The sequence below is a fragment of the Caretta caretta genome, chromosome 15 (genome assembly GCF_965140235.1).
Source record: "Caretta caretta isolate rCarCar2 chromosome 15, rCarCar1.hap1, whole genome shotgun sequence".
Taxonomy (NCBI): domain Eukaryota; kingdom Metazoa; phylum Chordata; order Testudines; family Cheloniidae; genus Caretta; species Caretta caretta.
This window is the reverse complement of record NC_134220.1, coordinates 21,255,044-21,279,244: the sequence shown is the minus strand read 5'-3', so window position 1 is coordinate 21,279,244 and position 24,201 is coordinate 21,255,044. Positions and strand designations below refer to the sequence as shown.

At 40.1% G+C, this 24,201-nt stretch overlaps 1 protein-coding gene across 2 annotated transcripts in view; it reads left to right on the top strand.

The window, feature by feature from the left end:
• Positions 1-552: 552 nt before the first annotated feature.
• ADGRD1 (adhesion G protein-coupled receptor D1) overlaps positions 553-24,201 on the top strand; it is a 240,070-nt gene continuing 216,421 nt past the window's right edge. The window contains exons 1-6 of one of the 2 annotated variants that reach the window (XM_048821726.2): positions 553-1,246; positions 1,336-1,372; positions 8,143-8,226; positions 10,474-10,569; positions 13,208-13,330; positions 23,742-23,918. In XM_048821726.2, coding sequence (XP_048677683.1) covers positions 1,181-1,246; positions 1,336-1,372; positions 8,143-8,226; positions 10,474-10,569; positions 13,208-13,330; positions 23,742-23,918 — 583 coding nt within the window. In that variant the 5' untranslated portion in view covers positions 553-1,180. The remainder of the gene's footprint in view (positions 1,247-1,335; positions 1,373-8,142; positions 8,227-10,473; positions 10,570-13,207; positions 13,331-23,741; positions 23,919-24,201) is intronic. The other variant, XM_048821725.2, reaches the window with a different exon arrangement.

The following is a 24,201-nucleotide window of genomic DNA, read 5'->3' as shown; positions in this document are numbered from 1 at the left end:
AAACCGAGGATCTGAAAAAGGACTACTCGGGAAACCTGTTCAGTACAATTTATTCTATCAAAACTGAGGGCGAAGGGCTTGTGGCTAACGTACACAACTTGGCGTTAGAAGCGCTGGGTTCCATTTCCACATCTTCCATAACCTTCCTGTGTGATCTTGAGCAAATCAGTTAGACTCTCAGTGCCTTAATTTCCCTATTTATACACAGGGCTAATAAAACTTCCCTATCTCTCAGGAGTGCTGTGAAGCTTAACCACCTTACATATACTAATGACTTTAGTTCCTCAGAGACAAAAGCTCTGGATAAATGCTAAGTACTATAATAAACGGTTTGTTGATTGTCTCACAAAACTTGTGCCCCAACCTATTTTATGACTTTTAAGAATTTGAAATATTAATATTTGTACTGGCTTTGTTCCTTCTTTCAGTGTGCAAACTTGCAAGAAACAATTTGGGCAGTGGTTTCTTTAATCTGTTTTCTGAACTACATTGACTTATTTCCACATGTTCCTAGCAGGCTGGTGTTAGGACCCAGAAAGGAGACAGCAGCAACATGATATAAATAGAGTACGAGAATGGGACAAAGTTTGAGAAGAAAGCATGACATCACTCAGACTTTCTCTCCACCCAAAGAGATCTTGGATGAAGGTGCAAACGTGAGTCAGACAAGCAAGAAGTTCGCAACTCATTTCAATCCAGTTCCTATCCAGGAAATAGTGGGAGTTTGCCTTATGTACAATAAAGAGGTATTTTTTTAATTGAAGAACCAAAACTGACTTCGGATCTTTCACAAAGTGAAAACAGTTGAAAGTAAAAGACAACGATAGAAAGCAAAAGTTGAAAAATAAGATCTCTCTTTTTTGGCACCAACTGCAGCAGAATTGTATGCATTTTTTCTGTGGAACTGTACATTTTTGCAACTAATAGATTTCATCTTATAATTTTGCTCCAATCATAGTAATACATTTATGAATAACAAAAGGAATCCAAGTTTGAAGGAGGCAAATATTTCTGAAGGATCTGGAAGCATATTTTGCTGTCACTGAAGGAATGGACATCTTGAACCTGTGTGGAAAATGCCTCTTTTAAAAGAAAACAAAGTGGCAAAGGAAAATTTGTGTTTGTGATTGAAATCTCAAAGGAATTTGGTCTCAGTTGCACTTTTAACCTCGAAAAGACCATGAACAATTTGTTGTCTCTGCTCTGTCATTATTCCTTGCTGATTCTATTTCAGTCTAAATATCAGGTAATATTCTGAACATGATTAACATTAAGATTTATTTGGATTTCCTTTTAGTGATATGTTCACTTCACAATGTCTTGTTTTATGTGCAGGTGTATGGAAACAATTCACGACTATCCAAACACCCAGGTAAGAAATTTTTTGTTTTATCATTATTATTACTGTACGACCATCTTGTGCTTAATTGTTACAGTATGTTTACTAAAACTTTTGCTTTCTGATATGCACATCTCATTTTCTTACATGCATGAATAAGTACCGTGCTAAAATATAATGTAGGGCAATCAGTCTAGAATACTAGACTACCGTAATCTATTACAATTGCAGTTCTCACTACACTGACATTCTGCATAAACAAGTACAAAAGGAAATGCTGCTTGCATTTACACACACTAGTTTACAAACCATTGTGTTTTGAGACTCTGTTTACAACTTTTTGTTTTAACCTTGAGCTGCTCTTGGAATCGGCGCTGTGGTAGCATGCAGCACTTCAAATTCACTGACTTCTACCGCTAGAGATGCCAGTTTGTAAACTTTATGGTGCATTTGCATAGCTTCAGTCTTTCTTTCTTTCTTTTTATTTACAATTAAGTGTAATTTGCTCAGGACTGAACGTAAGCATGTTTTTCTTCTGAGCTCCAGTCATCTGTTTTCAATGCAAAAATCACTCTGACTAATTTTGTGTGTCTGTAACTGGAAAGATCTTCCATTCACACACACACACAGTTTAACCTCATGGTGGTGTACAAGTACAACCTTACTCTTTAACCAATCCACAGACTGCCTTGTGCTTTTAATTCCTACCCGTACGTATGTACGTATGTACTTACAAAATTAAAATCCTGCTTCTAGCAAGAAAAGCTCTATGGTGCTATTGCAATATGTCTGTCCCACCCCCGCCTTGTTATCTCAGTCCTAATTACAGTATGCCTAAACTATTGCCCTTGCTCATGTGAGTTTCTTTTGTTTCTCCTTCGTCTAGCAAATGTTAATTCATGGCCTCAATTCCTATAGATAAGGCTGGTCAACCTTTAGCTGGTGAAGCAATATAAGAAACCTAGGTTTTAGCTCAACTTTATATATTGGGCAACCCGGTTATAGAACAGTTACAATTTTGTAGTTTGGAAACCTAGTATGGGGATGTAGCATCACCCGGATCCCTAAATCATACTATGGATTTGAACTATGTTGTAATTTGGTCTTCTGGCTTGGTTCTATGGATAGCATAGACAGATCCTTAATGGTGGTTACAAAACAAAAGGGATATCCAGGGAGCAGGTATAGTAGTGGTTTTCAAACTGTTATAGCCCCCTCAGGATGGATTGGTCATCAGCTGGAGTGGCAGTGTGGCTTAATGCATAAGATGCTGGACTGGGAATCGGAAAGATCTGCATTCTAGTCCTGGCTCTGCCACTGGTCTGTTGTCTGATGCTAGGTAGGTCAGTTCCCCCTCTGTGTTTGTTTTCCCTCCCTAGGTTTGTCTGTTAGGACGGTAGGCTTTTGAGGTAGGGACTCTCCCGATGCGTTTGTAGAATGTTTTGCAAAATGGGGCTCTGATCTCAGTTGGGGCCTCTAGGTGCTAGTGTAATACAGCTAACGATAATGAAGTGCCGTGTTGTGTCGCGGTTAGTTATTCCTATCTGTTCATTTTCTCTTTGGCTTTTTTGATTTTCTTTGGTAGCTCTGAATCCCTTTTCTCATTCCTCACTCATTTGAAAATTAAATTTTATTGGGAGTGGTAGATATCTGCGCAAAGGAGCATCGCAAACCAGTATGCACGCTCTATGCTTTGCCCGGTTTGCTGTCAAAAAGAGTTGGAGCTGCTAGACTTCATGGGAAGCAGATAGAAAAATTGGGTCAGCATCATCTGCCCATGTAGAGTCTCCTGGTGCCCTGGAAAGCTGCTGCCCTCATTTCCTCTGGAGGGTGCCGGTGTATGCTCTTGGAAGACAGAACTAGGGCACATGCCAAAGCTTCAGGGACCCAAAGGAAAATAAGCCCCCTCCTAATCCTATACCTCATTCCCTTGGGATCCTTTTCACACCTAAACTCCCAGGAGGAGCAGGGGCTTTGGATGGTTGTTCAGGAAATTAGTTCAGATTACAAGAGTGCGTGTGTCTCTTGTGGTTTATCTTTCTGTCTCCCAGCTAGGTCATAGGTTTTGCAAGTATGCAAAGTAATATGTGTGGCACCATTTCGCCTCATCCACACCTGTATCACTGTGTACCAATGACATGCTTTCTCAGGCTGTAGTTTCTTTGAGAGAGGTTCTCTGACCACTGCAAATGTTTCTAGGCAAGGAGGGCAGATGGGGATTCTAGTTTCTTGTATAATCAGTGGTGTTAGATGGATGGTTAAACAGGATAATACTTGGGCTGGCAGGTTAGGTGTGAAGCAGGGCTGCAGCAAATGAAGCTGCCTTAGTTACACAGGCCTAAATTTACCACTTCTGATTGTTGCACAACCCTCCCCTGCCTCTGCTGTGGTGTTTAGTAATCACATCAGCACGATTCCCTAATCCAAAAGAACCCTACAGTCTTCAACCATTACAGCTCTGAAATTGTGTCAAGGGGACAGAGAAGAGAGCAAAATCTAAAGCAAGACATTCTTTGTGCTGGCTACGGTTTCACGGAAGGGGTGGACAAAACCCTTCAAGTTTACAATGAAAATGAAAAAAAATCCCTGTGTGTCCAAAACCTGGGTCCATATGATGACAGAACCCCTGTAACACTGTCAAGGTGAATGGAGCTTTGGGGATGAGCTGCAAGTGGCAGGGAAAATCTGCTTGTGGTTTGTTTTTAACTTACACACCCAAGTTTTATAAGGTCTTTGGAATGTTTGGCTAGCATACGTACTGTATGTTCATTTGGGCAAGTTCTGCACCCCTGTTACTATGCTCACTCTGTTTTCAACTTGCCTTTCTGTTTCCCACCCCCTGTCCTTCCTTAGGTCCCTGAGAGATTGCTAGGGAACCTAAAGAAATTCTAGACGAGTGAGAGTTATTTATATGAGAGGGCCACACTAAATCATTCTGATACCCTTTTTTGGGATCAGTAGTAGTACTTTACTACTTGGGTAATCCCACTGAAGCCACTTCTTACCTTTTGTGAGCTTCTCCTTATGTGAGCAGTCCTACTGGCTTACATGGGACTACTCTTGTTAATAAGAGTTTGCAGGACCAAGTCTTCAACTGGGCCTCCAAAGTGCAGTCCAAACATAATAGCAAATATGCATCGCAATAATATATGTTAGTGTGTGTGTGTGTACACATGTGAAAGGTAGGGAGGTAGGTTTTCTTGTAGTTGGCTTGTTTTGTTTTTCCTCTCTTTTACTCCTCTCTGCTGCTTTTTTGGCGGGGAAGAAATGAGGCAAGATGCTAACATGGAAAGGTTTAGCAGAAGTACTAGGTTTTGTGCAGGGAGCTGAAGAACGATAGGGCTATCATTTGGCAAGCAAGACCAGTGAGGGGGTTCTAGGCATGGAAGAAGATATAGTGACATGCCTGGGACAAAGAGCAGTTGGGTAGGGGGTGTGAGTACATTCTAGGCATTTAGCCATTGAAGGTGACTGGAAGACAACAGTTTGTCTTGTAGCTGGTTTTGAAATTTGTTTTTGTTCTGCATTGGAAGGAAAGACTTTTGTGTGTTTTGCTCTATAGTTGGGTGGTTAGGGCACTGGCTTACGCTGTGGGACTTCTAGGTTCAAGTCCTGCCTTCCCTGAACCAGGCTAGTGTTTTTCATCCCAGATCACTCCGATACCAGCAGAGTAGGGACTCAAACCTCGATCGCTTGCGTCCCAGCTAACCAGCCAGCTATAGTCTCTCTCTCCCCCGCCTCCCCCTTCGCCACAACAGTTTATTGGAAACTGATAAGTCCCTGCAAAATGTTTCATCTTCAATGAAAGAGCATATGTTGTTGAAATTTCATTTTGGCAAAAATGTTCCAACCAGCTCTACTATTCCTGGTGTATCTGTTTTGTGGTTTAATAGAAGACTTGGCTCTCTGGTACTTCCAAACTAGCACAAAATTCAATTGAAAACACAACTGAAAAAATAGTAAAAAAAAATGTAACCTCTGTAAATGCTGGATTTGTAGATGTCTTCCCCCACCCCACCCCACAAAAAAAGCATAAACAGATTAATTTATGCCAATAGAATTATTTGCCACCATGATGGACAAAAGAACCAACGCTCATTTGCAATAGCAAGAGGGTTTTACTGTATGACTGTTTCATTCTCCTACAACTTTCATTGCTCTGGTTGATTACACATTCTTTTCCAGCACAGCTTGCTAAATTAGTTATTCTAGGAATAAAAAAGTTTCTTACAAATAATAATATAACATAAAATACAATCTGTATTTGCCTTTATTATTAATGTTCGACCCTTAAAATAGAGCATTACCTTAACACGCCATTTAATTGCTCTGGCCAATCTGTTTCTGCTCCAGCTTGAGAATTCACATCTCCCTAAAGTGTTCTCTAGTTGACATCAATTAGATTCTCTAGATAAATCTGCCATTGGAAAATGGGAACCATCAGATGTTCTTCTTTTGTCAGCTTGTCCACCTGGAGCTCAGTGTAACCATCTGCAACTGAAGAAGACGTTTAGGGAAACAAAATGTTCCTGTTAGCCATAAGATTTATTTTTCACTTTTTGGGGAAAAGAAGGTTCTGAAGAAATAGCAGCTGCTGCATGCAGAGCAGTTAACTATTTTCCAATGCCACTAAATATTCTGGGACCCAGTCAGGAAACTCCTTCCAGTGAAGAGTGTAGTTCTGACATCTTAACCTATGCACCCTCCCAAAATCCCCATGGCGTATCCCTTGCCTGTGTTTCTGCTGCTGGTTTCCACCTCCCTGGCTTGCCCCAAAACCTGGACAACATGGCCCCTGCAGAATCCATGCTTCCAGCAGTCAATTTACTGGGGTTGCTCAACACCCATCAGTAGAGGAAGGTCTTCACAGGCTAGAAGTGAAAACCAAACAGATCAGTATAGCCTCAAGGTGTGTTAACTTGTGCTGCCTTCCCCTGTGGGTTTTGGGGAGAGGGGGAAGAGTCTTAAGGCACTCAGCTGCCTCTTCCATGCGCCCCTTGAATTCTGCAGAGCTGGAACACATGTGGAGAGGCTCCCACAGGTGTAAGAAAAGGAGAAAGGGTGCTGTAGAAAGGAAACTGCCATTCTGCACATTGCCCTGTATGACATTTGGGGCCCTCTCTGGATATTGTCCTTAAAATGATCTAAACATTGTGGCTTAAGCTTTATGGGTATGTGTGGGGGTGCATGAAATATAGAAATGTATTTGTTAAATTAAAATATTAGGATCAAATCCTCAGCTGGTATAAGTCAGAATGTGACTTCAGTACAGCCATGCTGATTTCCACCAGCTGAGGGTCAGGTCTTCTATCATTATGCAACATAGAATCAGAAATCTAGGACTGGACAGGTAATGAGGAAGTAGTCTAATCCAGGACCCTATGCTGAAGCAGGAGCAAGTAAACCTAGACCATCCGGGCTGGTGTCCATCTAACCTGTTCTTAAAAACTTCCAATGATGGGGATTCCATAACCTCCCTTGGAAACCTATTCCAGAGCTTAACTATCCTTATATTTAGAAAGTTTTTCCCTAATATCTAACCTAAATCTCCCTTGCTACTGATTTAGCCCATTACTTTGCGTCCTACCGTCAGTGAACATGGAGAACAACTAATCACTGTCCTCTTTATAACAGCACTTAATATATTTGAAGCCTTATCAGGTCCCCCATCAGTCTTCTTTTTCTCAAGACTAAACAAGCCCAGTTTTTTTTTTTTTAACTTTTGCTTCCTCATAGGTCAGGTTTTCTAAACTTCTTATCATTTTTTGTTGCTCTCATCTGGACTCTCTCTCCTGTTTGTCTACAAATTTTTCTGAAAGTGTGGTGCCCAGAACTGGAGATAGTACTCCAGCTAAGGCCTTATCCGTGCAAACCATCTTCTGAGTCTGATATACAACACCCTGTTAGGCTAATATCATTCTGAGTTGTATTTTTTTGCAACTGCATCATATTGTTGGCTCATGTTCAACTTGTGATTCACTGTACCCTCAGGTCCTTTTCAGTAACCGATTACTGACTAGTCAGTTATTCTCCATTTTGTAGTTAGGAAGGGGGGAAAATCAAATGCCCAAGTCTAGTACTTTGCACTTGTCTTTATTGAATGTCATCTTTTTAATTTCAGACCAATCCTCCTATTTGTAAAGATTGTTTTAAATTCTAACCCTGTCCTTCAAATGCTGGCAAATCCTCCCAGCTTGGTGTCATCCACAGATTTTATGAACATAATATCTTCTCCCTTATCCAAATCATTAAGCAAAATATTAATAGTCATAGACCCAGCACAGATCTTTATGGGACCCCACTATCCCCCCAATTTGACAGCGGACTGTTGATATGGTCTTTCAACCAGTTTTGCACCCACCTTATAGTAATTTCATCTAGACCACAGTTCCCTGATCTGCTTATGAGAATGTCATGCCAGACTATGTCAAAAGTCTTACTAAAATCAAGATAGACAATGTCCACAAGTTCCTCTCTAGCCACTAGGCCACAACCTGTTTCTACTGCAGCGAAGGTAGAGTAAGTACACAGCTTTTAAAAACGGGTCCCCCGCAATGTGCGATCAGAAATCTTGTTGCATAACACATGGCTTTAATCCCCATTGCTATTTATTTATTTTGCTCTATTTCAAATGCTCGCTCCTTGTATGCAGTGCATAGTTTACATAAAATGTTTTATTTTGCCTAACCATTTGATCCCCCTCTCTTTTTCTGGTTTCTACATTGAAGCATCTGTGGAGACTTGTTACACTTGACCTCGAATCCTGCGTTTCTGACCTTTTAAAATTTGTGTTTCCTTGAAAGGGTTTGAAGTTTTACAGACAGCGTCCCACTACTGGCCCCTGGAAGATATGGACGGAATCCATGAGTTTCGGGATACAAATGGAGGTAGAAGCAGGACTCGTGACAATGACAGTAACATAAGTATTTGTGAGAGTCAGTAAGTAGCAAGGGAGCTGGAGATATGAAAGCTAAATAGATTAGAGCTAAAGCCATGGCAGCTGAGATCTAATTATTCATCAAACGTTTTGACAGTCCAAATGATTTTGCATTTCAAAGCTGTAATTTTTTTTTTCAAAGTATTCTCAGACATTTTATGAGCATCCTACACATTCTTACGGTTATGAAGAGAAATTGTTGTGTGTTCCAAAGTGTCATTAAAATCCTATTATTGTTAGTTGCTTTGGTGTATACTTGCCCATGCACAAATACACAGAGTGGGTGGGATTTTCACTAGTCCCAAAGGAGTTCGGTGTCATATTGATTTACAATGGAAGTTGAATGCTTAACTCCTGTAGGCCCTGGGCTAGATTCACAAAGGGACTTAGGTGTTGCGAAAACTAACCTGAAATGCAGCTCTTAATAATTAATAATAATTAATAAGAGCAAGAAATACACAGTTGAGGCTAGGAAGTGCTCTTTTTCAAAAGGAGTGATAACTGCTGAAATTCAGAAGCCATTTCAAGCATATTCAAATAGTTCAATTTATAGGGCCTGATCCTAGAAACGTTCACTCATGGTGAAAAGCACTTGCTCACATGAACGCTTCTATTGCAATCAGTGGGATGACCTGTATGAATAAGGATTACTCGTGTCAGTGAAGGTTTCCAGGATTGGACCACAGTGTGTTTTCTGGAAGGGTGCCAAAAACATCAAAAAATGTTTGTTCTTTTGTGTGATTTTTTTTTCTGATGTTGAATTCTTTCCTTAATGTTGTTGTAGATAATCCCTTTTCTTAGTTTGCAGTTGCTTATATTCTATCCTCCAATACATGCATATAATTCCCATTGGCTTCAATGGGAGTTGCATGCCTGCATCTGAAGGCTGATTCTGAGACACAAGAAAGGGTTTCTTTATTGCTGTATTCTGCTGCAGGTTACCATTTTCCTGCTTTTTGATACCACTCTATGATTATGCAACTCTTTTATTCATTGCTAGAGTCTCTCATATTATTTTTTCCACTTGTAATTTCATGCAATTGTTTTCATCCCATGTTTCTTCTCATAAAACCTTGGAGCATCATAATCTTGTCCTTCATGTTAATCCATTTTATTTGTTGAAGTCATTGTGTGGCTGGAATCCAGTTTCATACCTCTCAACGGCTCACTGTTTTGGGAGTCAGTATCACCAAATTAGGTTATTTTTGTGCACTTTCCATACTGACTGGCTGTTATCTCGGGTCTATAGTGGTAATAGCCTAATGGCAGAACTGACTGAGGAAATTAAAGGGACATCCACTGATTTGGAATCTAGTGAATTAAAAAAAATCTAAAGGGTTTAAAGGTATTTTCAGGTGCTGCATCTGAACCTTTGTCCCTCTGCTAACTTTTTTCCTGCAGTTTTACATTGATATTTTTCTATTTTAAAATAAATTTTTTTCTCTTCTTTTGCTATATGAAATACTCCACTGATTTTGGGACTGATTCAAAGTCAACAAATGTCTTTCAATTGACTTCAATGGGCTTTGAATCAAGTCTTAACTGTCCGTGCAGGACAAACAGTGAAAATGACTGCATGCAAAATGCTGTCAAAAGTACAAAATAAGCAAATCAAAACAATAGAAATATGTTTTTCTCTAATAACTTTTATAATTTAGGACTCTTAAAATTATATAGGTAAAATATCTGCAGACCAAAATATGATTTTTTTTGATGCTGTCGTTTTGAAGTTACTGATAATGTCATCTGCATGTCAGTTTCCCTTAGGCTTGGTCTACATACAGATTTTGAACCAGAATAACTATGTTGGTTTCAGGAGATGATTATTATTATTATTTTTTTTTAAAAACTGATATATTTATACCAATACATCCCCTAGTGTGGATGCAGTTATAGTTTATTTCCCTTCCCCAAGGGAATAGCTACACTGGTGTAAAACATACAACTGTGTCTACGTTGCGGGCAGTTGTACCACTTTAACTATACTATCGTTAAAGTGGAACACCCTTTATGTGCAGACAAGCCCTTTGAGGGGAAAAAAAGATGGAGGATGTTATAGAATGCTAGAATGTTATAGTTTAAAGGGCCACTGAGTAACATTTGATCTATGCTGTGTTGAGAGATATGGACTGGACAATTCATATTGATTTTGTGTTTGTTCATTGTTTTGCTTATTTTCTTTTGTTGTTCCACCCAGCTTTAAGAATCCACAACTTCACTGTGCTTCCTTCCCATAATTCTACCTTTGTATATACCAATGACTCTGCCTACTCTAACTTCTCTGCAACCGTAGGTGAGGATTCAAGTATTTTTTTTCTGCATTTGTCAAACTTGGACTAGTCTGATAATGTTGGGTTCGAAGTTAACACTGTTCGGTTCATTCTTAAATGATCCTCTGGAGTTTATGGGCCAAATTCTGTTCTCAGTTATGCTGGCATAAATCTGGAAAAACTGCTGTGATGTTATTTAGTAACTCTGGCTTTACAGTGATGTAAGCAAGCAGAATTTGGCTTGGCTATGTACTGATCATGCAGTTCTTGCTCATCTGAGTGGTTCCACTGGGTTCAATGGAACTACTCACATAACTAAGGAGAGTAGGGTTTGTCCTCAAAAGCCCAATAAACCCCAAAACCTTTGAGATGAATTGTAAACATGGGCACTGAAAAAAAAAATCAGTTGGCATGAAATTTCAATGTAATTTGAACTATCTGTTTAAAGGAGTTAAACGTACTCTGTTTTTTATAAAGTTAAAAGAAAAAAGAGCTGTTTTTCTTCAATCTGTAGCCTTTAAAGTAACGTGTTAAAAAAAGAGAAACTTCAAACAATTCTGCAGGATGCAAGGGAAAATGGGAGCTACCCATCATGACATTTCTGATTAAAATAATAGAAAAAACAGGTGGAAGACATGCAGGTGTGTGTGGTGGGTGTTTTCATTGAAAACAACAACAACTGTTTTACGTCTACATCAGCCAATAGATCAAAGGGAGAATCAGCTGAGTGGAAAATGACTACCCCGGCAGGCACTTACGATAAAAACTTATTGGGAATCTTCGCTCACTTGCACCAGTATAAACCTGGATTCACTTCACGGAATTCAGTATGGTTTCTCTAAATTTATACTAATGTAACTGCAGTTGGAATCTGACCAGCTATCTACCTCAGAATTAGGTATCAATTTACAGCTGGCTGTTAGAAAAACATTTCTTGATTCACCCAGTAGATTTTGGGTGAATCAAGAAATGTTTTGGGCCAGATTCCCTGAAGGTGTCCTTTACACCTCCCTACACCAGCCTGTCCTCTTTGCCCCAGAGTGCGGAACCGGTTACTTGGCTGTTGGCTGCCCCACGTCTTGGTTTCAACTGAATATGGACAGCTTTAAGATTAGGCTCAAGAGACATAATATCCTCCAGTCACAGGGGGAATGCATATGTTGCACCATCTTTAGGGTGATAAAGCCCATTTCCTATAGCATACCTAGCCATCTCTCTGGATAAGTGTAGAGGGAAATGGGGCCATAGCCCTGCCTCTACATCTTTGGGGTGATTCAGGGGTGCCAGAGGGTCAAGACTCTGTATTCTCCTTGCGCATGGACTGTTATTGAGTTGGACCCAAGAACAGAGGGTACATATTAAAAAGGCTCCTTATGCCTTGGTCCTTCACCATGCATCTGTGCTAGGGCCATACACAATCTTTCCGTATCTCTATTGTTACATCCTGGTGATTGCAGATACCAACCATAGCCCTGTATCTGTATCTCTTAGCAGGAACAACACCAAATTACTCTTCCCACTGCCTGTCCATTGGACAACCCTAATCCTGAAAGTGCCTTTTTCAGAATGCAGTATTTTGGAGAAGACATAAAACAAAGATCCTGAATTCTCACTGTCATTATAGATCCATGGCACTGTTTGCAAAAGTGATGTTATTAACAGTACTGTCCAGGACAAATTCCAAATCAGGCAATTACATTCTTCCTCCCTAAACTGTAAATAAAGAAAATCCATGTGGTATTTTGTATCCTGCTGTATGAAGTGTTACTAAGAACTTGTCTTCAGTATTAAAAAACCTGCGTGTTTTACCTCTGGGTAACTAACGTGCATGAGTATCCTGAGGTAAAAACACAATGAAGTCAAAGCACTTCAGTTCTATTGCAAGGTAAATTTGCCAAGGTCCGCCCTATACCCAGGTCTGAGATTATCTGCGGCAAGTTTACCTCTTGATAAACCTAAAGTGCTGTGATTTTTACCTCTGGATAGCTCACCTCCATTAGTTAACCTGAGGTAAAAAACTGTGGGTTTTTTTTTAAAAGCAGTGAAGAAGATAGGCCCTAAGAAATCACAAGGAGTTACACATGATAAATGGAAACAGAGCCTTTTTGGATGCTAATAAAAAGTCATGCCCCTGGGTCTCTCAAAAGAACATACATGTATTTCTGCCTTCTTGCTAGAGTAGGTCTAATATCTTCCTTTAATATAGCCTTTTTGATCAAAAATGGTCAAAAAGCCATTTTCTAAAACAGAAATGTTTGTGGGAGGAAAAAATAAGTTTTTTGTCAAATTTTCTGAGGGGCGGGAGAGAAGAATTTCCTGATTAGCCAAAAATACCCTATAAAGTGCCGCTTGTTTTCAGAACTCTGGATACATAAACTTCACTCAGACTATTTTCAAGTAGTAATTTCTGGCCATGCTGGTTCAGCTATACAAATGATTTAGTTGAACAGGGGATTGGGGAGGGCAGATATCAATATCAATATCATTTTTACAGACTATACATGATAAGACTGTAAGCTGTACCTTTCATTTATTTTATCCTGAAAAAGGGGGATAGAAAGATAAACATATTAAAAATGCTTGAGTCATTTGAGTCATGTCCCAAGAAGCTGTCAGTGCACGAGAATGTTAAAGGACTACATTTTAATTTTCCTTCCTTAGATATTGTAGAAGGAATGGTCAACAAAGGAATTTACCTCACTGAACCAAAAAGAGTTACCTTTCTCATCTTTGGAAACTCCCAAAACTCTTGCATTAGTAATCCAGAAATGTGTGGACCTGAAGGTGAGTGCTTTGCCATCATTATTACTATTTGTTTTTATTATGCTGTAATCCTATCAGATGTCATGAGCTAAGTAGAGTTGGGTCATATCTGTATTTGGATGACAGATCATCTAGGATCCTCAAGATACTCTATTTTTTAAAGCCATTTTTTGCTGAAAAAACTTTGTTAAAAACAGCTCTAATTATTACACAGGGAACACAAAGTTATGAGGTGTAAGTAGTTAACACAAGGTCCTTATTTTGCAAATGGAAGTTCTCTCTAAAGTTCTAATTTCTGACTTTGCCAATTATTGAGTTAAAACAGTTTACAGCTAGATATGAAAAAAACCCACATAGATTTTTTTTATTCACGCATACCAGTTTAAATTAGGAGTAATTCCACTCAAATCAATGGAATTAGACAGCATTTAACTGGTTATTGTGAGAGCAGAATCAGGCCTCCTGTGTTCCAAAACAATGTCCCTTAGCACAGAGAGAACAGAAATGATCCTGCAAGCACTGCAGCATAACAAACGGATGTGTTGTCTTGCTGGTTTCAAATTTAGGAGACTAGTGTATGAAGTCCCTTTACCAAAGGTTGCTGTTCAGATTTAGAAGGGGGCTCTTCAGCATGCTAGTGACTAAGGACTTGGTATTATAGTCATGACAGTGAAGAGGAATTTTGCATTTATCATCACCGGGTGTAGGACTGGATCCTAAAGCTGTAGTACTGAGTTATGAAATTGACTACCTGTGATTTCTACAAAGCATCAGATGTGTCATTGCTGATTTTACTTATTAGCTAGAGTGCACTCGAGAGACAGGAATGGCATGATGCACAGAAAGTGCAGGAGTGTTCCGATTCATATTGCGAGTGTCACTTGATCAGTTCATGTGGAGAAGCCAAGACTCAGGAAAGGCTGTCTTGATTTACTTCTTGTTAGTGACTTGCAAAGGCTAGGAGACTGGCAGATAAATGTCCTTGGAGCGTTAGGGACTGTTCTCTGAAATAGGTCTAAAAACATGGTTTCCTTCCACCACTCTCACTTTTGTCGTTTTGCCAGACCTAAAAAACCCAAACAAACACAAGGATTTTGCCTCCCCAGATGTTTTTTAGAATTAACTTGTGTATTTTTAAAAGCCTCTTTGTGAATCCTCCTAAATGCCAACAAAGGCTGTGTTAGATCTCACAAGCTATGAGCTGGATGTGGCCAGCTGGAATATGTCCAAGACGCTGCAGATACTGGTGCTAGCAATTAAAAAAGGTGGTATTCTTCCCTCTGAATAAGAGTCAAATCAATATCCCAACAGGACATTGCATGAGAGCTGGGTGAAATTTTTTGGACAAAACTTTTTTTTGGAGAAAAATGCAGATTTGGCAACACAAATTTTGTGATTTTTGTGTCCGTTTTGCCAAATTGTTTGTGGCAAAAAGGGGGGTGGAAGAGAGGAATCCTGTGAAGGCAAAGCGTTACATTTTGAAATTTTTAGAAATGACTTTTTTGTTTTGAGATTTCATTTGACAGGAAACTAATATTTTTCTGACTCTAAGTTCACCTGAAATTTCAAAAAAAATTTCAATTCAATTTGTCCCAAACCAATTTTTTCCCCTGATTGATTTTTTTTTTTGAACTGCCAATGAACCAAAAAATCAGTTATTCACAGAGATCTGTATAGCACTGCTGCAGATGACTTTTTTAGGATGAGATGTAAAAACAAGGTCATATCCACTAATGATCCCAAAACACTTTTCAAAAGAATAAGGGTGTCCGTTAATAGGGACTCAAAGCGGTTAAGGGCAGGATAGCTTATACCAATTGCCAGTATGTTTAATTTATCTTCCTATCTAAAGTTCCCTTTTGGCCGCTTTCAGTGGATTTTCTTTTGTTTCTTGGCCCTATACAGTTGTGTTGTGTTGCTGGTGCTGCTAATGTGTACCGTTAGTCAATGGGAACTATTAACGGATTTCTGTGGGTGCAGAATAGGACCGCTAAATCTCACCCTGAACCTGGGATTTTGCTGGCAGGGGAAGTGAAGTTATCCCTGTAAGATATGTACCCAGGGCCCAATTCTGCACTTGGTTACACTGATGTAAATCCCCCTGAGCCAAACAGGCCACTGCAGTTGCCCGGAGCTGGGAAAGCTGGGTGAAATTCAATGGCCTGTGTTATACAGGTTAGTCCTAGATGATTAATGGTCCCTTCTGGCCTTAAAACCTGTGAGTCTCTGAATAAAGGGTTGTAAATAATATTTGTTGAGAATGTTGGCATTTTTTCCATGAGCAATTATCTCTGGATAAATAGTTTTATTATCCAGAGCACCTCCACAGAAGTCTATGACATTACTTTGGTTTTACACTGCGTAAATGAGAGCAGAAGGTGGCCCATTGCTTGTAATCCCATAATGTGATCTGAGGTTTGTGCAAGGCCCTCTATTAAATGAACAAACAATAGTGACGCAAAGTAAACCAAAGCCAGGTTGAAACTTTGGGCCTGCTATGTTTGAGAGGCCCCTTATTTTTGCATTTCAGGGTAGTTCTGACCTCCCCTGTGTCCCCACCGAATACTGTGAATACCCCATCTTAAACTCTTGCGCTTCGATAAAAAGATGGACAACACAATTCCACATGGCATCCTTAACTTGGTGCCGGTTATTGTGGGTTAGTCTCCATCCCCGGAATAACTAATAAAAATACCTCATAGGTTTAAAAGGGAAGAATTTACCCAAGGCAGCCTTGCCTAAAATCATGCAGCCTAGGTTTGGAGTCAAATGATTTTTTTTTTATATATGTGTGTACAATATGCAAGATCAACTTCCATGGCTCATAGACACTGGAGAGGCTGCTACAGGCTTTGCTGTAGCTGCAAGCCATCAGCATTCTCAACCTCTTCCCCCTGCCTCTCCCCCCGCTGTGATATAACATTTAATTTTTTTTCTTTTGTATTTTGTTACTGGATTCAAAAAACTGTCAACAGACAGCTAAAATATTTGCCAGATGTGTTATAGGGTTGGTTACACCAAGTGGGGTGTGGTTTAAATAAATACTACACAGACTGGGGGCCCAATCCAGGAGTTTTTACTCAGGCTAAACTGTGCTCTCTGCTTCCTTATCTCACTATGCACTGCTCCCTATGCCATGCTCCCTTCCTCTTATCTTTAGCAACACCTTTGTTTTCCTCATCTCTCCTCCCTTCTGCTTATTTTTCTCCCACAAATCCTATCTCTTCCTTTCCTCCCACCATATCACCGACCCCTTTTCTCTTAACTCTCCTCCAGTCCTCCTCCCCCCCCGCTCCCTGCACCCTCCAAATACTATCATTGGCAACTCCCATCAGCCCCCCGCCCACCAAATCAGGAAAATTCAGGAGGATGCTAAAGGGGACGATTTCTCAGTAAGCTTTTTTCTCACTGATATTTCCCTGCATTCATTCCATCAGGTGCAGAGGGGATTGATTACTCCCCACAAAACAGGCTTCAGGCTTGCCCTCAGACCAGATGGATCTCCAAGGATCTGCTTGGATCCCAGGGAATCAAGAGGGGGGCCAGGGACATTGTTCAAAGTTTCTCATGCCTCTCTGAGAATTCTGGGTGACCAGACACCCTTCCCTACAATGGGGTGGGGGGAAATCTGTATGCAGCGCGCTTTCTCCATGCATGGGTCTAGGGGATATGATTCAGCCCGTAAATTATAAATACAGGGGAGAAAAAAAGATACAGAACCATTAGGATGGTGCCTAAATAACCAAAGGAAACCACATGATCTTTTGTGGTAGCCCTTGCCCCTCCTCTCTATCCTTCCTATTTCTGTTGTTTTAATTAGTAATGTTGGATGGGATATTCAGAAGCACTTGTCATTTGGAATGTAGACATGCCCTGGGAGCAGGGTTAAGCCAGTGCTGAGCACTCTTGAAAATCCCTCCCATTATTTCTATTCCGAGGGACAGATCCTAAACATAGTTTATTCATGTAGTAAGTACTATATGGCTGGTAATCTGATGGAAGTACTTTGGTAGTAAGTGTTTGTAGGAGCAGGCATTGGCTTTTAGTTTGCAAGCTCTTCAGGGCACAGGATGGTTTTTTATTGGTCTGTAAAGCACCTAGCATGCTTTGGGTCCAGCAGTGTTGCCAACTTGCATGATTTTTACCATGAGTCTTGCAATACTGGATGCTTTTCTTAAAGCCTGAGCTGCTGGAGTTGTGTGAATACAGTACATCAGAATCTCATATTTCATTATTTAAAAAAAAGTTCTAGCCTTTGAGGTTGAAGAGAAAAGCTTGAAAATGAGACTCCTAAAGGGTGAAACACTAGAAGGCAAATGAAAGAACCTCAAACTTTATTTTAACAAGTCTCTTGATTTTTTTTTTTTTTTGAGGGTCTGGTCCTTATGACTTTTGAGTACCTGTGGCTGGCAATACTACCCATATCCTTTAAATCTACAGCATGCAAAGGCTTTATAAAAGTTGCAATACATTTCAGTGCTTCCTGAACATTAATTAAAAAAATACGCTTTGGAAAAATTATAAACTACAACACATGGTGGTTTTCATCTTTCGGTTGTTTTCACCCGTCTGTCCATCTATTGTTTGACTGTCTCCCCTAAGCAATTTTTTCCACTGAGAATATTTTAGAGCCCTCACAGTATGCTGATGCTGTAGAAGATTAAAATGACAAATAAAATTATGGTGCAAGTCACAAATTATCTGGTGCAATCAAGGTAATGATTTAGAGGAAAAGATTGAAAATGTTACATGAATGAACAAAACAACTATAAGATTGATGAAAAATGCATTGAAACTGTAGGGATCAATGTGGAATGGTGCATGTGATTTTTACATGGTGTAACTTCTGCAATACCTAAACTTAATGGGTAAGTTAAGTGGCAGTGTTAATACTGGATTTAGTTGCTTTGTTAATTTAGGCCATTCTTAAGTTACTGACAAGACATATGACAAGATTTTATTCATTCTGGCATGTATAGCAAATACTGTGTGTTACCACTTTTAAAAAACGGTAAAAATTCATACAACAATCAATACTTAGTTGCTACCTGAAAATGGAAGAGTAGAGATTATTCAGTATTCTGCTGCAGGCATATTTCTTTACACAATACCACATTTTATGTATATTTTTCATACCAGTGGGAAATAAAACCATCAATAAATCACATTATTTCTATAACTATAGTATAATAATCAGAGTAAATTTTATTTTTTATGGTGCCATTCCCAGCACCTCACAAACAAGAACATTAAAACCATAAAATACTGAAATATTCAGAAGATAAAAATGTGAAGAGAAGAATCACATAAATAGTTAATATTGAACCACAGCAGTGGGTAAACAATCTTTTCTAAAGGAGAGGTCTTCGTGCCTCCCTTAAACTAAACTAAATCTCTGGCAGTGATAGGCTGTAATTCTGTCCAAAATGATATCTTTCTTAAGATACAATAAACGTCTCAGTGTGCATTGGTTATAGTTGTACGGATTTGCTTTTAAGTAGAGCTGGGTGGGAAATGGTTTTCCAGTCCCATGAAAATTTTTGAGATGTCAATTTTTTTTTTCCTGTCCTGAATCCAGAGGAAAAGTTTGACCTCTTGAACACTTTTTTGAAATGAAAAAACTTTGGGTTTGGGACAATCAAAACTTTTGATTTCAATTTTGATTTTTTTAAAAATCCTTTTTTTGTCTTAATATACTAAAATTTTAAAAAAGAGAGTCCTTTTGACTCAAAAACCCAAAAGTTTCCAGTTTGAAAATGTCAAAATGAGATATTTGATAATTTTGCAACTTTTTCCAAACGTTATTCTAGTTGGGAGATTTGTCAAAAGTGACCCTGTTTTGCAAATGGTTTCGTTTTTGACAAATCAGCAATTTTCGGTGAAAAAATAGCTTGTTGAAAAATTCCTGACCAGTTCTATTTCTAAGTTTGCCCTAAATGTTGCACAAGAGAGTAATCCAAGTGCAGTTTCACAAGAGAAGGCCTTTCAGCGATCAGGTGGGAATGCAATAGGAAAGGTTGCAGCCAGCTAATATACCATACCTCAGATTAAAACGAAAAACGCCAACCTGACCATAATTGACCCTTAATCTTCTTAAATCAGACCCTGGACAAGAGCTGCCACATTTACACTGCACCTTGTCTCAGCCTGATGACACTTCTCTTCATCAAAATTTAGAGGCCTCAGGCAATTGTGTGCATCTGCCTTGGGTAGGTATGTAATCTCCATTATCCTAGTAATGGAGCGCCTCAGAATCTTTAACGTATTTATCCTCACAACACACCTGTGAAGCAGGGCAATACTAATATCCCCATTTTACAGATAGAGAATGGAGGCACAGGCTGACTAAGTGACTTGCCCAAGGTCACACAGAAAGTCTGTGGTGGAACAGGGACTTGGTCTTGGGTTCATGAGTTCCAGACTAGTGTCCTAACCACTGGACAATCCTCTCATCCCCTCTCCTCACGTCTCTCCTGCCAGAGCCTATCAATGTGAAGGAAAGTTTCTCCAAGATTGAATTTCTTACCATTCATAATACATTTGCTCAAGGAACATAGTTGGGGAAATGGAGAGTTGGAGACATAGACCGCTGGGTATTAGCAGCATTAACCTAAGCTGCACCTACACCAATGCATGACTCTTCTAATAACATTAGACACTATACCTGAGATTCTTAAAGCTGCCCCATGGGATTTGGATGCCCAAATCCTATTAGTTGTAATGGGAATTGGGCATCCAAATTCTAAAAAAATCTCAGCCTATATTACACTGTAGGCTCCATCGCTCTACCCTTATTCCTGTGGGGCCCTGGCTAGTGCTGTGTGAATTCAGAACTTGTCCCAGGTCACCAAAAAGTTCATGGAGGTTTGTAAACCTGGGGCAGGACTGTGCAAACATTTAGTCCTTCCTCCCAGGAAATTTTGGGGTGGGATGGTGTTTTGATTTGGGGTTAAAACCATGCTAAACTCTACAGTGTTGGAGGAGTTTTGTCTGACCTTTTTTTGGTTTATCCTAACTAAAATCTTAAAGGGGGAAGAAACAAACTTAGAGTAGGAGGACTTACATGACCTGAAATCAAGACGGGTTAGTGGAATTCCCAGATCCTTAAAGCTGATGACTATTGGTGCAGAACATAAGCAATAACCCAAATCTGTCTCAGGACTTGTCTATACAATAAGATTGTGTGCACTCTGCGGGTATGATTTCTAAACTGCACGAACATGTTGTGCATTAATTGGTCTTTGTAGACCCTGCTGGTTCTCTAGTGCGTTTTAACATAGTGCAGTACTACATTACATGACAGATGTTAATCGCATAGCTTAATGCACTAATGGAAGGCTGTCACATAGCACTGTACGGGCCCTGAATAAAATAGAATAGAAATGTTCCTGAGGACAGTAGTACACTTAGGTTTTCTTGTTTTTTGCCCCCCACTGTTGAGGTCATGAAACAACACATGAGAAGCAATGAAGGTGCATAAAAATGTAGGCACCTTCCTTAATGGTGAAGCTCTACTCTCATCTGAGCTGAGGACATTGTGAAGATTTTGGGTTTGATCTGGGGAAATCCTATGTACAATAAGCCTGTTGTAAATGACAAAGCTCTATAGTTCAACTCTCCCATTCCTTCCCCTCCTATCTATTTCTTTTCTTTTGTTTTATTTCACTGTGGAGGGGCTCCCTGCCTGGGGTTATTACAGACATCTGTCAAGACAGGATGTCATTTATATTTGACCATGAGGAATTTTTATATGCAGTCAAACTATATGGACAAAATGACTTTCCTAAATTCTAAGTGCATTTTTGTGATGAGATTTACAATGTGCTTATTTAGTTTCACTTTTAGGTTCATCATTTCAAAAAGCGATAAAGTGCATTTAAGGAGGATTTAAGGTTTTATTCTAAACTTCTGAGCTATAATTCTTCTTCATGGTGCTTATATGGCATATACTGGATGGTTCGGTAGTTCAGGTGTTAGCCTTGGACTAAGGAGACCTGGGAGTTCCCTACAATAGACACATAGCTGACCTCTGGGAAAATGTGTGGTAAGCCAAGGTGAAAGGACTATGATCTTTCACACTAAGCAGGGTCAGTACTTAGATGGCAGACATCCAAGGGAAACCCAAATCGGTATGGTGTTTTCAGCAGGTGACTCTATTTTCTCCGAGTTAGTATTGAATCAATGCCTCCGTCTTTTGTGAGAGTGCAGGGTCTTGCAGGAGCTGCTTTTCAGACAAGACATGAAACCAAAATCTGCTCTTGACTAGAGCTGTTCAAAACGTTGGCATCAGATCTCAAAGTCAATTGAAATGAGCCTTGGGCTGGGGGTTAACTGCATTCAGAAGCTTTGGCTCGTGCTGACGGAGATTTGGCAAACACGGGCTGATGTTGTTCGCATACTGATCAATAGCTAGGAAGCTGGTAAGAGCCAGCTAATATTTTAGTGGTGGGGAAAATGACTCCTTTCTATATAAATGTGTAAGGCACATTGGGAATGATGCTTAGATGCTATGTAGTGCTGGGTGCCATTAAAAGGACCTATACAGACAGACAAAGATAGATTAAATAGAAAGGCAAAATATACATATGATATTTATTCAGCAATAACAAACGCCCATATGACAACAGGAATATTAGGATTTTTGTAATAACTTGTCACTGGGTGCTCTGTTCCCCACTGGAGTACCTCCTTCTGGCCACATCTGGGATTACCTCTGCCAGTCCGACAACCCTTACTTCAGTAGCTTACTCCAGTCTAGCTCTTGCAGTCTCACTCCTTAGCTGCTCCTGCTTCGTGGCTTGGCCCACCAGCCAGCTCATTGTATTTTTCCCCTTCCTGGGTATCAAAGTCTCTTGAGACCCACTGTCCCAGGCAGTCTTTCTGTTCATTGCCCCTTAACGGCATCACTGCCCAATAAGGGAACCCAGGCCTGTCCCCTACATTGGGTTCCAACCCAGGGACCCTACAACAAGCAGTCACAGTCTGCACTGTCCTAAACCTTACTGATGTATCCTTAGGTTACTTCCTATGTGGCCTTCTCTCACCCTGAGTGACTGCAGCCCCCTTCTACTGTCAGCTACTGGGCTTTATCCAAGCCCCTCCTGTTCCTCTCCAGCTGAGCTTCATCTCTGATTAGTGCTCATTGCTCCCTGGTTTCTCTTCCAGGTGCAGCCTAGGTGGTTAATTGGCTCACCTAACCCCCTTAACCCCGTCATGCCTTCTGTGGGGTGCATACACCATCACAGAACTGTATGCAGGCAGCTGGTGGGGGAAAGAGGGCTTTTGAACACTGGAGTGGGTTGGGGTTTGCCTGAGCTTTCCCCAATACTAATAAGAATCAGGTAAACACCTATAAACATTCTATTGCACACCATCAGACTACCTGCTGGATTCAGACCTCAGCAGGGTTACTCTGGCATGATGCTACTGGGTAGCCTAAAGTCCTGTTTTATTTAGGCAGCCTATCAATACTTGCCACTAACTATAACTAAAATAATCAAGGCAGATGTTTTCACTGCACACAGCAAGTTTCTTTCCAGTCCGGTATTTTGTTTGTGGGCACTCATCTTAGGTTTTATTCCTCTTAGCACTTCATGCCATTATTCCCCAAGACCCATGTTTTTAGGAAGCAGTTAGTCTAGCCACTTTCTTTTTAATTGCTCCTGTCTGTCTGCTGAGCCTCTTTACTGCCATGCTGAGCTGTGAGGGATGCTTCCTTTGCTGTTTACAATTCAAGCAGCATTCCTAGGTCACCTTTATTAAAGAAACACAGCTATCATTGTGACAATTTGTGCAATTTTACAGTAGAAGAATATTCCAAAACCTTCCACTGAACTTAGTGGGACTAGTTGTGAGTGAAGCTACTCACGTGCAATTGTGCACCTGTAGTCAGGAGGGAATGTTTGATTTTTGTGCTGAGTTAAGAGTCTCAGATTGGGGAAAAGAAAGGTTTCTGGTTATGGTTTGTAAAAGCTGGTATCCTTTCCTGTAAACCAGTATCCCTTCCCATCACATTGATGCTCTGGTCCCTGCAATAACCAGAGGGAAGAGCCATGATGATCATAGGATTACAGGTTCAACACCTGTAAGAACTATAGCATAACCAGCTCCTTATTTATATAAGAGTTTTTTTAAAGTTTAAAAATATTAGTGTGGCTAATCTATTTTTTTAGTTATGACTAAAATGGGATACTTGGGTAGTAATGAGTATTATCATGTGCTTGGTATGTGCCAGTTTGTTATAAAACCAAGGGCAGATCCTTAGCTGGTGTAAATTGTCATCGCTCCATTGCTGTAAAAGTGCCCCACTGATGCCAGCATGAAGATCTGCCCCCACGAGCATATTCGCTGTGTGTACTCTAGGATGTTTGATGCTTTTTAATCCCACCTGTTTCTCATTAGGCACATCTCTTCTCTCATTTGCTTCCATCAGGAGTAACATTTTCCTTTTTCTGGAAGACTCAGGAGCAGAAGGCTAACTTTCCCCCCGCCTATGGTGGACAGGTCATTTCCAGTGGTTTCAAAATCTGCTCAAGTGAAGATGAAGGCTCTCTGGAATTTTATGCCCGTGGGAATTCAATGAAGTGGGAGGCAAGCTTTAGTCCCCCAGGTAACGTTCAGTTTCACTGTTGAGGGTTCGGAATGGAAATAAAGTAGTGATGAGCACAGCTCCCTTATCTGGATAGAAAGAGAAGATGAGGAAATAGGTGGATTGATGAAGGATGGATAGGCTTTAATTCCCAAGAGAGAAAGCAGGTATTAGAATATCAGGGACTTTGTGTACAGCACAGTTACAGTTCATATCACCATCCAAGGGTCTAATCCTGCACTCCCCAGTCCCTATTGAAGTAAAATTCTTATTGACATCAGTGGAAGAATAGGGGTTTACCTGG